The sequence below is a fragment of the Nannospalax galili genome, unplaced genomic scaffold (assembly GCF_000622305.1).
Source record: "Nannospalax galili isolate Female #2095 unplaced genomic scaffold, S.galili_v1.0 scaffold514, whole genome shotgun sequence".
Classification (NCBI taxonomy): Eukaryota; Metazoa; Chordata; class Mammalia; order Rodentia; family Spalacidae; genus Nannospalax; species Nannospalax galili.
This window is the reverse complement of record NW_008336076.1, coordinates 394,843-412,817: the sequence shown is the minus strand read 5'-3', so window position 1 is coordinate 412,817 and position 17,975 is coordinate 394,843. Positions and strand designations below refer to the sequence as shown.

Genomic DNA, 17,975 nt, shown 5'->3' with positions numbered 1-17,975 from the left:
GGGAAAATTTCTTTTGGATTTCATTTGATTTATTATTTATAATATAATAAAGAAATTGGAAACTCTTAAGTTGCGAAACTTTGTTCCATGAGAAGTTCATATGTGTTTTGAAGTTTTTGTATCATGATGACTTGAAGATTTCATGGTACAAAAAACATAAAATTGCATATATAATCCCCAGGGAGAGATTTTTAATTTGTTAAATTAGTTGCCTACATTTACATTTACTTTTAGATATTTGTCATGGGGCATTGGGGACAGCTCCATATGGCATAATATAATTTCTTTACTTCTCATGAATATGCATAAAACACCCACAAATGCAGTCTCATTTCTTAAGCAGAAAGATGGTTGAGGCTGTGCTAATTTAGTATGTGATACTTCTGTAAGAGACTACTGTATAAAATTATTAGCAATGTACAACTGATTAAAAACACTTACTTTCTTATTGATGTAGTAAGGGTCCAGGTCCTCCAAGGGCTCTGATACCATCTCTGGAGGAATGTCTCCATAGATAAATGGAAGGTTCTTTCCAGCTTCCAAGTCACTATTTGGCTTTGGGCCATTTTCATCATCATCTTTTTTGTCTGGTTTGGGGTTCTTAGCCTTTTCTTCTGCAATTCGTCTTTCAATAGCCGCAAGAGATTCTCTGGTGAAGAAGTTGAAGCTGTCAGGTCCTGGTGGTACAAGAACTGTTTGCTCCATCTTGTCATCCTGCACATTTTAATTACCATTTACTCTGTAGCATGTGAGATTCCTAAGGGGAAAACCAAAGGCATATTGAGATTAAAAGATGTTGATATCTATAAATGCTTATCAAAAAATATGAGCTAGAAGATTTAATTTCTCATCTCCTCCTGAACAGAAATAGAATTTGAAATAAAACTTTATAAAAACATATTATCTATGCTGAGTTTGGTAAGCATCCTGTGTATATTAACTCTTGTGCTTTATTAATAGGGGAACTATGTTATTATCTTAAAATGTGGTTCAATATGGTCTGATCAAAGTACTAATTGCTAATTGCCATCACATCACTGATGGGACCACTCCAAGTTCCACCCATGTGTTGAGATTATGCCTACAGAGACACAAGCTAGATCAATCAATTCAAATGTATGGAACAGAAGGAAATTTTTTTCTGAGAAGACAGGAAATCCAGCCCTGGAGCCCTGACAAATGAAGACAAACTAGTCAGAGAGCGCGCTGCAGACTGATTGACCAGAGAGTCACTGTTATCCTAATTGGGCCTTCATATATTCTGAGATGTGAGAGAATGGATCACTGTGTTAGCCATGATAGGGTCTCTTAACTGAACACATAGACATGAAAGTCCAAAGTGAAACAAAAGCAATTTATGTGACAATGAGTTGGAGGAAAACTAAAATGGAAAGAAGGTTGCAAGCACAAGATACAGTAGAATTCCTGTTTTAAGAAACAATGATTTGAAAGAAGACAGGAACCAACATGTTTTCCTTCACTAAAGCAATACTAGTATAATTGCTGATTCTACAGTCTTACAGTGCTAAACATATTATGATGACCTGAGGCAGAACCCAGCTCCATATCACAGACCTGGAGCTCAAATCCCAGATGCATCATTTTAGGTATATTTAATAAAAGCTCAAATTTCACACATATAGCTGTACCAAAACGTCCCAGAGCCTTAGCTCTGCCTAATACAGATTTTATTTTGTCATTGCACTAACTCATTAAAGTCATCGAACTCTGATGTAGTTATTTACAGCTTTGCTGTATTTGACTCACAATAGTAAAACTGCAGTCAGGATTATTTTGTCAGGTGTCCTCCATGGGCCTCAGAGTTCACTGAAGCGGGTTCCCATTTCTGTAAGGTTTATGACCAAATTTTTAACAGAGGATAGCCAAAAGGCAGAGAGAATTTGAATCTAAATTTGTACCTTCAGTCTATTCAGTGAACTTCTCAGAGTTTCTTGCAATTTATCTGCAATAAACTTAGGGTCTGGCAAAATAGAATGCTTTATCTAAAAACTCTGGTTCCCTCATATGAAACTTTCCAGCACTTATTTATTTGAATATAAAACTTTTAGGATGACAAATATGGTTAATTTTCTTCTTAAGTGTGTATTTGAGCATAAGTATATATGCGGTTCTTATTTTAAAATTTTTATTTATGTGTATAAATGTTTTGCCGGCATGTATGTAAGTGCCAAGTGCAGTGCCACAGAGGCCAGAAGAGGGTATTGGGTGCTCTAGAACTGGAATTACCTTGGCTGTTAGCTGCCATGTGTGTATGTGGAACCAAACTCAGGTTCTCTGTAAGAACAGTGCTCTCAACCTTTGAGCTATCTCTCCAGCCCCATGGGTTTTAAAAAAATAATTATTTTAGTGGTAAATATATGCAAATGATACAAATTAAAAACACTCAATAGAATACTCAGTGTGAAGTCTCCCTTCCACTTGTTCCTCCTTCTCAGAAGTAACCACTATAATCTGTCTTCTGTATATTTTTTCAGAGAGGTAATACGTATATGGCAGCCTATGAGTATATGCGCTTCCATATATATGTATCCTATTCAAACCATGATAATAATTTACCGTAAAACTGTTCTAGACTCTATTTTCATTGAAAATATTTTAGTATATATTCCATCTCAGTGTCCTTTCTTTTCTTACTTTTATTAGTTATAACAGATTTCCTTATGTCATTTCCATGCTTCATGTTGGTTGGTTCACCCTCATTGCTCCCCCACCTCCTTGCCCCCTACCTCACTGTACCTTCCTGTCCCAAGTCTTCCCCCATCCATGTCCTTATTGTGTGTTCTATAGCTATTTCCAGTCCCTGCCTTAAAGTTCCCCTTTCTCCTCTCATGAGCCCCTTTTAAGTCTAAAGGCGTCTACCCACATTCACCACCACCTAAATCAGATATTTAAAAATGGCGAGAGAGAGAGAGAGAGAGAGACAGAGAGACAGAGAGACAGAGAGAGACAGAGAATATGCAGTGTTTGTATTTCTGAGCCTGGGTTATTTAATATAATATTGTCTAGTTCCTTCTATTTCATAGTTTCTGTTTTTACAGCTGAATAAAATTCCGTTATGTGCATGCATCACGTTTTCTTTATCCATTCATCTATTGATGGACATTTAAGCTTATTCTGTTTCCTTGCTATTGTGAAAAGAGCAGTAATAAACATGGATGGGGAAGTATCTAGAGTAGGACATGGAGTCTTTGTGTACATGCCCAGTGGTGGGATAGCTAGATCATATGGTGCTTCTATTTTTAGTTTTTTGAGAAGCCTTTCTAAGCCTTTATAGATTTGAGTCATTCCTTCTATTGATGCCCTTGTTGGTTTTTTTTTCATCTTTTTGAAACAGGGTCTCCCTGTAGCCCCAGCTGGCCTAGAACTCACTATGTAGACCAGGCTAGCCTTGAACTCACAGGGATCCACCTGCCTCTGCCTCCCAAGTGCTGGGACTATAGGCATGTGCCACCACGCCTGGCTGATGCCCTAGTTTTTTACTGTATGTAATACTATAGTTGGATATTCAGGTTGTTTGCAATCTGTGCTATCATGACTAAAGATGTAAATAATGTATAAACATACTTTACTTACATGAATGCATATTTATTGGACTAATTTCTAATGGTCGACTTCAATGTGTAAAGAATACAAATTTAGTTTTTAGCAATTATTGATGAATAACCTCTTGGATAATACTCCTGAGAGCAGGGTTGACACCCTGCCTTTTTGTCTACATCTTCATTAGTATCATGTGTTAGCTTTCCAATGTTATGAATCTCAGAGGGAAAAAGGTCAGTATATAATACTTTTGACTTGCATTTGTCACAACGACAAAAGCAGAACTTTTTTCATATATTTGAGTCATTTTAATTTTCTTTTCTTTGACTATTTTTTTCCTTTTTTTCATTTGAAACTGTTGCTTCTATTAAAGTATAATATTAAACTTGTTTTGTGGTAGAGAACCATTTAAAAAGATTGTGTCATGCATGTTGATTTCACAATTTTCTTTCTTACAGATTAAAATTTTTAGTTAAAAATGTTGACATTTTCTTAGAACAGATGCACTACCTGGTGCCGGACATTGAAAGTAGAAGAGACTGTGAGCCGGCAAAGCTGATGGAAGGAGACTCTGTGTTGGGCTCCATTTTGCTATGAATCTAAGACTCCTTCACTTTTTTCTGATAACTTCATGTACTCTTTCTTCTTCTTCTTTATTATTTATTTATTTATTTATTTATTTATTTTCATGGAGCTTTTTGCTACTCGAACATTCCCCCCCTCTGAAGAGGTAACTCTAAAATCTTTTAAGGATTAGATAAAAGCTCCCAAAACCTTTCGACATTTTTGACCTTTGGAACAGAGTATGTTGTTAAGGGCCCAAGGACATTGTGACTTTTAGCCAAGAAAGGGGCTACTTTTCTTTGGGGTCTTTTTACCCTGTCTAGCTAGTTCCTACCTCCTATTTTTATCATACCATCCTCTGAAGAGGTTACCCAACTTGCAGATAGGGAACCAGGACGCAGACCCCTCTGGCTTCTTCTATGCTGAACAGGGACGCAGGGTGAGGCAATTGGGGTACCCCTTCAGTGGGTCTATCTAAAAGACTCCCAAATTGCATAACTCTTATCTGTAGGGGGAAAAGAAAGTCCTCACCAGTCGAGATTATTTTTTAAAGCTTCAAGTAAAAAAATAAAAATAAATGGAATGCCATACCTTGCTCTTGAATTATAATTCAAAAACTTTAAGACACCAGATTTTCTTAAATTAATAAATTATGTATGGCCTTCAGAGTATGATCATAAATCTTTTAGACTTAGCCATGAGTTAGGTGAATTTATTTTAAAATGTATTTGGAAAAATGCAAATAAAATTAACCAAAAATATTCTTAATATAAATTTTGGCTTCAAATTCTTTAATATAACAGATTTTTAATAAAATACATAGAAAAGTTTCAAAGTTTCCACCTAATTTGCTTATTAATGTTTAGTTTTTGCATTATTATCTGATAAAATCATTAACACTATTTATTCCTTGGAAATTTTTATGATTTTGTTCTTGTTCTAACAGAGTTACTTTTTAAATGACTTTCCAAAAACACTGAAAATAGGCATCATCTTTCTTTAGAATCTATGGAATGTAACAAGACTCAGTAAAGTTGCTTAATTTCTTATTGCATTTATTCAGACCATATATACCTATAAATATTTCTCTCCTACTTGATTGTTTATGAGCCAAAAAGATAAGTTAGTCTCTTCTAACATATGTCTGTTTATTCTTATAGATTCTGTCCTTTTCATTCTGTGAATTCTATCTTTTTTTGTGTGTGTGGTTATTGAGACACCATCTGACTATGTAACCTATGCTGATCTGGACCTTACTCTGTGGTCTAGACTGGCATAGAACTTGTGATTCTCCTGCCTCAGCCACCCAAGTGCTGAAATTATAGGCATGTACCACCATATAAGACTTAATTCTATGAATTTTGATACTAATTATATTCATTTGCTGTACAGATAATGCTTATGATCAGATATTAGGAGTGGATTGAAGAGTTTGTAGTCCTATGTCACTTAATGGCCAAGGTATGCTTTAAGAAAGGTGTCATTAGATGATTTCTTCTTTGTGCAAAGAGTTATAGAGTACTTGAGCAGACCGACATGTTATAGGTGAATTGCTCATTACTACAGCAAGAGGCACAGTAGACCCTAGACATAGGAGGATGATATCAGCATACTATGGCATGTGCTTTTTCTGTAAATATTTTTCATATGTGGAAGTTTATACCAATGATAAACAGTAAATATAGTATGGAAAATCTATAAAACAGTAAATTTGCTGTGTTTATTGTCTTAAGTTTTATGAAATGAACATAACATCTGTCTTCTTATTTGTGTTTCATCTGATAGGGTTTTGTACATCTATTTGATCTCATGTCTGCAGTTTCACATCTTATCATTTCTTTTGTATATAAATACTTAGATTTTTAATATGGGTGTGTATTTTAAATACATATTTATTACTTGTGGGCAGTTATTACCTTTCAAAAAGAGTACAACAATAGGGTTTATTGTCCATGAAGTTATGTGAATGAAACAGAAGTAGTTACCTCAAGCCTTCCTATTCATCAGAAATGGGTCACCTGATAAAACCCCTACAAGAAAATTTCCATAGCCATTAGCTGTTGGTGTCAAGTGGGTAAGCAAACAGCCAAGAAGACAGAATACAAATGCTACTTCAATGACCACTTCAAATCTATTATTATGATTATGACTTGGTTCATATTCAGGAATTGTATTTGTATGACATTATAATTACATAATATTTGGGTCAGAAATGTATTCCCTCAACAGACATTATGTGCAAATATGAATTAATAAACCATATATTATTTACAAGAACAAGCTCATTTAAAAATAATGGTCTGGGGGCAGGAGAGATGGTTCAGGTAAAGGCACCTGCTGCCAAGCATGATGACCTGGGTTTGATCCTGGGATTCATATGGTGGATGGAAAGAACTGACTCCTGCAAGTTGTTTTATGACCACCACAAATGCATATGTGCCCAGCTACATAAACAAACAAACAAACAAATAATAAAATAATAAATAAATAAATAAATAAGATGGTTGTGGTTGGCTTTAGTTGTTAACTTGACATATTTGAGAAGTGGGAACCTCAACTGGGGAATTTCCCCTATTGGATTGACCTGTGGGCATGTTTGTGAGGCATTTCTTTGACTGTTGAGTGATGTGGGAATGCCTGGGCCACTGTGGGACACCTCTAGACAGATGGTCCTGGGTTATATAAGGAAGCAAGCTAAGCCACAACAATCAAGCTAAGCCACAACAATGACCAGCCCAGTAAATAATCTCTATTGGTACAGCAGTAGCACTTTTATTTGGGGAAAATCAATAGCTGTCTACTCAGTGGAAGGGAACTCATGTGTGGAACTGCAAACATAACAAAATACCCATGGCTAGAGAGGGCATAGACCCTAGAGAAAAACTACTTCTATCACATCCCTAGAATAATTTAATTTCTTGCTATATTCTAAATATGTATCCTTATATTTGCAGGACATACATCTCACCATTCTTCAAAGAAGCTTCCTTACAACAGATTGAGACTATTATGAAGTTCTGCAACTGGTCAAATACAAAGAATAAATGTCTGTGAGTTGTCCAGCCTAAGTGTCAGACCTGCAATGCAATCTCTACACGTAAGGCTAAGGGAACATAGTGGAACAGTCCTTCAACTCTCACCAGCAAAGATTCCTCATACAACAGCTGGTGATTAACCAAGAAAGTCACAATTGGCCAAAGAGCAGAATTAAGAGACTTCAGAATGTTCAACACTAATGGGGTACCTGTACCAAACATCTGCAACCCATGGTTCAGGAACCACTGTGGAAGAAGGGGTGGAAAGATTGTAAGAGTAGAGGTAGTGGATGACCACAAGGAAACAGTTTTCTAGACAGCTGGGAAGTTCTTGAATGAATTCACAGCAATGGTAACAGCATGCAGAAGCCCCACCAATTTCAAGCCAGACAAAAATTCCATTATAGAAGTGGAGAAGTAAGTAAGACGCTTCAACTTTAGCTGAGGATTGGCAACCCATAATTGCTGGGAGAGGGAGAGCTCGTTTCCTTTAAGGATATGATGTTAAGTAGGCTAACCAGGCTCCAGTGGATGAACCCAGACCAAAGGATATTGGGATCACAAATTTGACTTGTGAGTACATGAAATCCAGTGGTGAGTCTATAAGAGGTGTGTAGATAGGAGAGGGTTCTAAATATGATCAAGGTATGCTGCATGAAATTCACAAAATTGCACTTAAAGAAGCTGAGCATAGGCCTGGGGAACAAGAAGCCTGTTATTAGTGTTTCCTCATGATCTTGCTTTAGTTCCTGATTCCGGGTTCCCAGAGCTCCTGCCTGACTTCCCTCAAAGACGGATTGCTAATTGGAACTGTAAGATGCAATAAACCCTTTCTTCCCCACATTTTTTTGATCAGAGTACATTATTACTGCAATAGAAGATTATCTTGGACAGAAATTTTAAGAAGTAGGACCTGTTACATAATGTTACTTATGGAGTATCTAAAAACTGTCAAATATTATTAAATGTTAATAATTTTAGTAATATTATGGAAAAGAATTCTAAATTATTGTTGCAATTTCTTTTTTGCTAAGAAAAACAGAAATAATTATTTATTCTAGAAAGAAAATTTTGCATTTTAACTTAAAATTTTTAAGCTGAATACTTAAACTGGTACTAATTTGTTAAAAATAAAGGCCTCTCTCTTTGTTTGTGAGTAGCACAAACAATGACTCTGTCTGCAAGGAACAATATATTCTAAAATGAAATGGAGATTTTTTTTAAAGGTTAAAAACTCATCCAATTTTATGTCTTATGGGGCTTATACTGAGTTCAATAATATTATTAATTATTAATTCAACTGTGAACCTAGAAACTTGCACCCACTTCTGAAAGAGATATACTCTTGCTCTGGAGTGTGTTACTGAATATGTTAAAGCTGTAGTGAAATGCTTCTTCTAATCATGTAGTTATTAAAAATTAAAAATATATGACTCATTAGAAACAAGTATAACTACAAAGAACCTGTGATTTGGGACTTACAGCTTTCTTTTTACATTAGAACAAACATGTGTTGTTGGTTAGAAGAGCCCTGGCACTTTTCAAAAAAAATGAGACAACAAAACATTTTTAGTGAGAAAGTTCTTCAAAAAGATAGTTATATTTTAAAGATAAATATAAGTTAAGCACTTATTTAAAATAAAAATGAGAACTAAATACCATGGTTGAGAAGAAAACAATTACAGCATGTTTTAGCAGACATCAGAGATGAAATAGATTAAACAGTAGATTAGCAAGACCTCCCCACACCTGCCAGCTCAGCTCTCAGGCCTGCTTGGGTCACTGGGATCCAGGCACATCCAGACCTGTGAGTTGCCCAGCCTGACCTGTCAGTCAGCCTGCTCACCACCTAACCCACCCTGCCACTCCAGGACCACATGGAGATTGGCTGGAATCTGAGACTCAGAAATTACACCCATTTCTACTGAGACTACTTCTTACACCCCATTCGCACATTAACATAAAATGATTCTGCGAGTGACAAGCAAGCACCACTCAACGGTGCCATTATCTGACAAGTTGGGGAAACCACAAACACCCACTCACTCAACAAAGATGAGATAATCTACACATACTAAGAAACACCATCACTGACACAAGCCCTGATGCCTTAGTCTCATGAACAAAAACAAACAACAAGACTAACCAACAACATGTCTTCTCTAGAAATTAGTCCTATCACAATGTTTCCTAAGAATGGTAACATAGCTGATTGATGCGTAAGACAATGATTTTAAAATAGCAATTATAAATTTCTCTTCAGGAACTGAAAGAGGACATGAATAAAGCACTGAATGAAAACCATAAAAAATTGAATGAAACAAAACTATTCAACATGTGAAATTAGAATTCAATAAAGAGAATCTCTGATGAAAGTTGAGGTGAAATAAAACTTGAAATGAAAAGCTTTTTCAGTAGTTCCTGGTGTTTCTTATCCACTTTCCCACTTCTGTGCTAGAATTTTGTCCGGCTTTATGATGGACTTGTGCATGCTGTCACCATTGCTGTGAGTGAATAGGAGTTATCTGGAAAACTGAGTTTCCTGTGGTCATCCAGTACTTCTGTCTCTTACAATCTTTCTGCTCCATCTTCCATGATGATTCCAATGTACTGTAAGAAATTTACAAAAATTCAATTAAAAAGTCTTATAAAACAACTCAGGAACTCAAACAAAAAGCTTAGAAGAAGGGATTAAAAATGGATTTAAGGAAATATGACAGAGAATATCTGATGCTGAAGACAAAACTGGATAAATGGCTTGCTCAATCAAAGACAATGTCAAATCAAAAATAACCCAGGAATGAAATATGCAGGACTTCTAGGACACTATAAAAAGAGCAAGCCTATGAATCATAAGTATAGGAAAGGAGAAGAAGCACAGGTCAAAAACACAGAAAATATTTTAAATAAAATAATAGAAGAAAACATCCTAAATGTAACGAAAGAGATATTTATCACAGTACAAGAGGCATACAGAACACCAAGTAGACAGGACTAGAAAAAAAATCTTCCAAAATCATATAATAACCAGAACACTAAGCAAACACAATTAAGAAATAATATGGAAAGGTGTGAGAGAGAAAGATCAAGTCACATATAAAGGCAGGCCGATCAGAATAACAGCTGACTTTTTAATGGAGACTATGGAAGCCAAAAGTGCATGGACAAATGTCACACAAGTCATGAAAGAGCACAAACTGTAGCCAGACTATATTCGCCAAAGCTGTCAGTTTTAACCAAAGGAAAAATAAAAACTTTCTGTGATAAAAAGAGATTTAAAGTACTTATGTCTACAAAGATAGCTCTACAGAGAATACTAGATGGAATATTTCAGTATGAAGAGAAGATTATACAGTCTCAAGTATGCACAAAGTATAAATAAATAATCCCAGATCAGTTAACCAGAAGAGGACTAAGAAAACAACACTACAGCACCAACATGGCAGGAATTAATAAAACTTGGTCAATAATAACACACTATTTATGGTCTGAACTCCTTAGTAAAAAGACACAAAGTAATTGATTAGATTAGAAAACAGGGTCCATGCCAGGTAGGGTGGTTCTCACCTTTTATCCCAGCACTAGTGAGGCACACAGATCTCTGTAAAATTGAGGCCAGGCCAGCTGGGCTACAGGGAGATCCTATCTCAAAAAAAAAAAAAAATAAATCCATAAATCTATTGACTTATTGCCTCCAAGAAACACACCTCACCTTCATTACCTTAGGATAAAAAATGGAAAAAGGTAATCCAAGCAAATGAAGTAAGAAACAAACAGGTGTAGCTATTCTAGCATCTAAGAAAATAGACTTCAAATTAAAACTAGTCAGAAGAGGTACAGAAAGGCACTTCATACTCATTAAAAGAAAAATCACTGCAGGGCATGGTGGTGCATGCCTTTAATCCCAGCACTTGGGAGGCAGAGGCAGGCAGATCTCTGTGAGTTCAAGGTCAGCCTGGTCTACATAGTGAGTTCCAGGACAGCTGGGGCTACAGGGAGACCCTGTATCAAAAAGACCAAAAAAAAAAAATCACCAAGAAGATATCACAATATTAAGCATTAAGCATATATGCACCAAACACCGGAGCACTCAGTTTCATCAGTTTCATAAAAGACACTAAATTAAATCTAAAATTATAGGTTGAATCCAACACAGTGATTCAATATCCCAGTAACCAATAGATAGGCTATTCAGACAAAATTAAATGGAGAATTTCCAGAGTTAAATGACGTCATGAATCAAATGGACCTAACAGAATAATGGACCTGACAGAATAATCCATCCAAACACCAAAGAAAACACTTTCTCTTCAGCAGCCCAGGGAACTTTCTCCAAAAATTGAGCATGTATTAGGCCACAAAGCAAGGCTTCATAAATTTAGGAAAATTGAAATAACATCCTATATTCTATAGGAATGCAAATAAAGTTAGATATTAACAACAATGGAAATGGGAAAAAAGTACACAAAATTATGGAAACTAAGGAACATGCTACTGAACAAAAATTGAATGAATTTGAAAACACAACATTCTAAAATGTATGGGACACAGTGAAGACAGTCCTAAGATGAAAATCTATGCCACCAAACATCTAAATAAGAAAATTAGAGATGCCTCACATAAATCTCTCATATGCATAACTTAATGATGGACCCAAAGGCCTTGGAAAACCAAGAACAAACAACACCTAAAAAGAGTAAATGAAAAGAAAGAAGGAAAATCAAAGCTGGAATTAGTGAAATAGAAATGAAAAAAATACAAAAAAAATTTATGTAATGATTTTTGAAACAATTAATGAGATTGATGAACCTTTAATTAACCTCAAATTAAGAGAAAGAAAGAAAGAAAGAGAGAAGACACAAATAAAACTCAGATATGAAAAGGGAAACATTTAGCAGACACTAATGAAATTCAGAAAGCCATAAGGATATAGTTTAAAAACATATATTTCATTAAACTGGAAAATCTAAAAAAAGGAAAAATTTCTAGATATGTATAGCCTACCAAAGCTAAGTCAAAATGACACAAATAATTTGAACAGGCCCATAACACCCAATGAGATAGATGCAGTAATTTAAAATCTTCCAACTAAGAAGTACCCAGGACCAGATGGATTCAGCACAGAATTCTACCAAACCTTCAAAGAACTGATACCAATACTCCTCAAATCATTCAATAAGATAGAAAATGAAGAAATACTCCCAAATTCCTTCTATTCAGCTAGTATTCCTTTGATACCCAGACAAAACAAAGAACTAATGACAACAACAACAACAACAACAACAACAAAATTCTAGGCCAATCTCAACAAATAGTGCTGGTAAACCATGTAGAAGAATGAAACTAGAACCCTATCTCTCACCCTGCACAAATGTCAACTCCAAATGGATCAAGGACCTTACATAAATCTTGATACCTCAAATCCGATAGAGGAGAAAGTAGGAAATACATTGGAACTTGCTGGCACAGGAAAAGGCTTTCTGAACAAGACCTCAATAGCACTGACAGTAAGTCCAACAACTAACAAATGGGACCTCATGAAACTAAAATGTTTGTGTACTTCTAAGGATACCATCACTTGAGTGAAGAGGCATCCCTGAAGAATAGGAATTTTTTTTTTTTACCAGCTATACATCTGACAGAGGGATAGTAACTAAAATGTAAAAGTACTCAAACAGCTAAACATCAAACAAACAAACTATCCAAAGCAACCAAATGAACAAAGAACCCAACTGAAAAAACTGGGGCAATAAAAAATAAACAGAGTTCTCAAATGATGAAACACAAATGGTTGAGAAATATTTTAAACATGTTCAGGAACTTTAGCCATCAAAAAAATGTAAATTAAAACTATAAGTTTTCATTTTATCCCAGTCAGAATTGGCCAAGAATGAAAAAAAAAAAAAAAAGAAAAGAAATGATGACAAAACCTGGGGAAAGGGGAAGACTTATTCACTGCAAACTACTGTATCCATTATGGAAATCAGTATAGAGATTCCTCAAAAAGTTAAAAATAGATCTCCGAAATGATCCAGCCATAGCACTCTTGGACATATACCCAAAGAACTCTGTATCTTTCTACAGCGATAGATACCTGTTCATCCATGTTCATTGCTGCCCTATTCGATAATCAAGAAATGGAAACACCCTAGATGTCTATCAATTGATGAAGGCTTATGAATGGATAATGAAAGTATGGTATATTTACACAATGGGATATTATTCAGCAGTTAAGAAAATCAAAATTGTGAAATTTGCGTGTAAATGGATGGAACTGGAAACCATCCTGAGTGATGTCACAAAGATACAGAAAGACAAATGTTGCATGTTCTCTCTCATAAGTGGATGCTAGTTTTGAATCTTTATATATGTATGTTTCAATTGGAAAATCCTTAGAGATTGGGAAACCAACAAGATGTCATGGGGGGGTTCATGGGAGGGAAGATAGAATGCAATGGTATAAATGGGGAAAAGGAATAATAGGACAGGCTTAATGGGGTGGGGAATGGCAGGGTAGGACAGAAGAAGAGTAAGAGGAGGGATAACAAACAGTAAAGGCCTTTTGAAAGAGCCTTGTGGAGACCTACTATGGAAGATTTTCTCAATATACACATTTAAAATATAAAAGAATTTAAATGTAGTTACCCTATTATAACAGGGGTCTAATGGCCCCAATAGTTACCATAGGCTAACAAATGCAAAGCCCAATGCCAAAAAAATTGACTCCTTCTTTTGGATTTATTGAAAAGAGAGATCCCAAAGATCCTCCAACAATTTTGGCTATTGTCATTGTGCTTGGCTACCGACCAAAACTGGGTGATAAGATCCTATTGCTTATGACACTGCATACCTGAACCACAAAACAAACAAGAATAAAGCAAGCTGGTACTGACCTTGAACCTTTATCTCTCTTGGCTAGCTTTCCTAGTATTAGAAGGTGAGATGCACGTTACTGACAGAGACAGATACTCATCAGCTTTACCAAGATGTGAACCCAGCAAGTTACAGTAACAACTGGCTTGACAAAATATGCCCAATGGTACACTAGTGGCAAAAATATTATGGGAGTAACCAACCACTTTCCATTTGTATTTAAGGCCTATTTCACAATAGGGAGTACATACCTGACACGGCTTTCAGGGTGAGAACCTGTGACTAAACAAATCACAAGACATATGGGAGAATCTACTACTACAGTTCTTCTAAATAGACATAATATTAAACTGACTTATAAATACTGATTTGTTAGATGCACAGATTAGTGCATTTCTCAATTCTCATCAGAGAAGGTTCTTCTTGTAGCAGATAGTGACCAACACAGAGATCCACAAATGGTCAACTTGCAGAGAACAAGAGATTACAGAGTGCTTAGCCCTAAATGGGACCTATATATTATATTGCACCTTATATTTCCAAGGCTCAGGCATCATGTTGGAAGAGGGGACAGAAAGATTGCATGAGTCAGAGGTGATAGTGAATATGAATTCACTGTACTTATGACAGTATGCACAAGGCCTATGCAAACCCAAGCCAGAGAGGACCCAACACGGATGGCGGAGGTAGGCAGGAAGCCCCAGCCTTAGCTGAATATCTGTTGGCAACTGATGGGTGCTGAGTGAGGGGGACTTATGATTCCCTACTAGTGTAATAACTGGAGGTTGAATGGACTCCAGGACATGAATCATACCCAGGAGTACTTGGGAGACACAGATCAGAATAAGCCTTTAGGGAAAAAATTTTAAATAAGTAAAAATTTAAAAATTAAAAAAAGAACAGATGATAATGGAGGACATGAAACCTGGGTAGTGGGCAGGGGGTAAAGAGGGGGAGAAGGAGTCTGAATATGATAAAATACATTGTATAGAATTCTGGAATCAAAAATAGACTATTAACTAACTAATGTAGTAGGCAGAAAAAATGATACAATATTTCTTCGGAAAATAAAACAAGTTATACGTTAAATTCATAGTGAAGAAAACAAAACAAAATCCAAAAGAAGAGGAAATGGAAGTGAGAGACTGCTTTCAAAATAACTGCAATAAAACAAAGTGCAATTTGTATACTGAAAAAATTAATAAATGCAATAGTGTGACCATTGGTAATCCTTTGGCGAGTGTGTGTGTGTGTGTGTGTGTGTGTGTGTTTTGTTTTGTTTTATTTTGTTTTTTTGAGATAGTATCGCCCTGTAGTCCCAACTGGCCTGGAACTTGCTATGTAGACGAGTCTGGCCTTAATCTTACAGAATTCTGCTTGCCTCTGCCTTTTGAGTACTGAGATTAAAGGCATGTACCACCATGGCCAGATTTTATCATTAGTAACTGAAGTGGATGAAAGAAAAATAAGAAGAAATATTTATTAGAATGTGTCTATAATAAATGAGAGATACAGTACATCTTCTGGTGACATCTAACTCATAGAAAAGGATGGGAGTCAAACCAGATAGCATCAGAATTATAGTCTAGTAATATGCATTCATAGGGTATTCTGTACGATGTCATATTTAAGACTGGTCATATCTTGTATCATTCCTAAGTCTGTCCTAATATTTTACTTAGAATCATAGTTCTACTTTCCAATGAGTTTTTTCTTCTGGACATTATGTAGCTGTCCTGTGGAAGGTTGCATGTCCATTGCACTTTGGACCTTAGTAAGCACTTATCACAACCTGAAGACATTCTTATGAGGGGCTAGCACATTTTTGTTTCCTTGGCAGCACAGATGGAGGAGTTTTATTTAAGTTAATCTGAAGTCAGTACCTCTCATAATTCAGACTTCCCCAGGCACCTGACTGTCTCTACCCAAACAGAAATAAGGATAACAGCTGAGGTGAAGCACTTGGCCTCCCTGTGGTATCTCACAAAAAGACGTGAACATGAGATCAGTTTGTTAAAGTGCTTTAGAATTGAATAGATTTTCTCTTTTATAAGTTAGTCACTGTTCAACTTCTTTTTTGGAAAGTGCCATTGTTTATTGCCACTGTAGCCTGTGTGGAAGAAGTGCTTAATCCTGGAGTGTGCTTAGCAGATGGACCTCTGCTCTTTCCTGAGGTTAGATTCCCAAACCTCTATAAAGCATACAGGTGACATTTTCTAGCTTACTTGTCTTAGTCCTTTGTTTAATTCTCCTTTGTTCAGAACTAGGTGAGAAAGAAGACCTTATCTAAGTCTCCCAAACCTTGACTAATACCAACACTCCCACAGCTCTGCCTCTAATGTTGCAGATTTAGCTAAGAAATGTCATGGCTGAGGTTGCATCTTGGGAGACTCTTAATCATCTCTTTAATTTCCATGTTTTTTTTAAGACACTTTTTTCAAGTTATATTTTATTTATTATTTTTATTTTATGTGTATGCTTATTCTGCCTGCATGTAGGTACGAGCACCCGTGTGGTATAATGCCCAAGGAGGGCAGAAGAGGCTATTGGATCACTTGGAACTAGAATTACAGACAGTTGTTAGCTGCCATGTGGGTGCTGGGATTCAAACCTAGGCCTTCTGCAAAAACTGTCAGTGTTCTTAACCGCTGAGCCATCTCTCCAGCCCGAGTTCCATGCTGTTTTTAAAGCTACCTTCCCACTACCTGCTCCCCTCCCACTTTCCTGTCAACTAGCTATAACTTTCTCCTTTCTGCCTTCCTATTTCCATTGCTACCATTTTGCTCTATTAGAATAATAAAACTTTTTGTCTTGTCTGTCTCTGTAAGTGATTTACAGGAGAGAACTGAACTAGCCAGGTGATTATGAACTAAAGATGCAGATTTATGTTTCCTCAAGTTGCAGCTTTTGTTTTTCTTTACCCCAAATGGCATGCTAATCTTGAATTTGATTGTCATTCGGGTCTATGAAATCAACTTTCATACAGTCTTAGTTTGCCTCTATCTATGACCTTCTGAAAGACTAAGTGAGACATTTTAAAAGAATTAGGCAAAGATATGCTGATCCTCAAATCAAGATGTAACAAATATTTTGGAAAGGTTTCAGTTTGTGTTATTCATTCTTCTCATTTAACAGAAAAGAAACTGAGAGAAAGAAAAACTGGCATTTGTTGTTCAGAACATCTGTGTTTCCAGGATCCATAAGGAAATATGTAATTTTCATGAAGTTCTACAACTTATCAATGGCAGAGCTAGAATCAGGACTTTCATGTTTTGGAGTGGTAGGGTGACACATGTCTTTGATCCCAGTAACCAGGAGGTAGAGGCAGGAGACAATGAATGCAAGGCCAGGTCAGACTATGCAGGGAGACTTTGACTCAGGAAAAAAATAAAAAGAAATAATCCTTTTATTTCCTAACTCTCACATCTCTCCCTTCCAGTTCCTAATAGTTGTGAAGTAAAACACAATTAGTTATGTTGAATTTGTATTCATAATGACTAATCTCAGTTGGAGGAATAACTAAGTGAACTCCCCAGGCTGGGTCTGTGAAGGAATTTTTGGAAAAGTTGAACTAAGGGAGGAAGAGCCTCCCTGAATAGATTGAGGGCCAGGATGAAATGAACACAGGCACCTGTCTGTTTCCTCTGAGCCATGCTCCTTACCATGGTATCCTGCCTCACCTGACGCTCAGAATCTAGGGCACTCAGGACTAGAGACTATGGGCCAAAACAAAGCTTTGCTTCCTTAGATTGCTTTGTCATAGTACTGAAAGTTGGATTATCATAGTGCTCAGCCAATGGAATTATAATTCTGGAAGAAACAGGAGACAAGTCTAGCAAAGAAAGCATTTTACAGAAATGGAGACTCTCTGAAATTTTGAAAATTAGAGAAAAAATTACCATAATATTCAGGTTTAGAATTACATTATGAAGATTGTAATCT

The 17,975-nt window shown here is 36.1% G+C and overlaps 1 protein-coding gene across 2 annotated transcripts in view; it reads right to left on the bottom strand.

The window, feature by feature from the left end:
• LOC103732330 (sodium channel protein type 1 subunit alpha) overlaps positions 1-17,975 on the bottom strand; it is a 202,892-nt gene that overhangs the window by 107,944 nt on the left and 76,973 nt on the right. For both annotated transcript variants that reach the window (XM_008830884.2, XM_008830891.1), the window contains exon 2: positions 442-757. In XM_008830884.2, coding sequence (XP_008829106.1) covers positions 442-705 — 264 coding nt within the window. In that variant the 5' untranslated portion in view covers positions 706-757. The remainder of the gene's footprint in view (positions 1-441; positions 758-17,975) is intronic.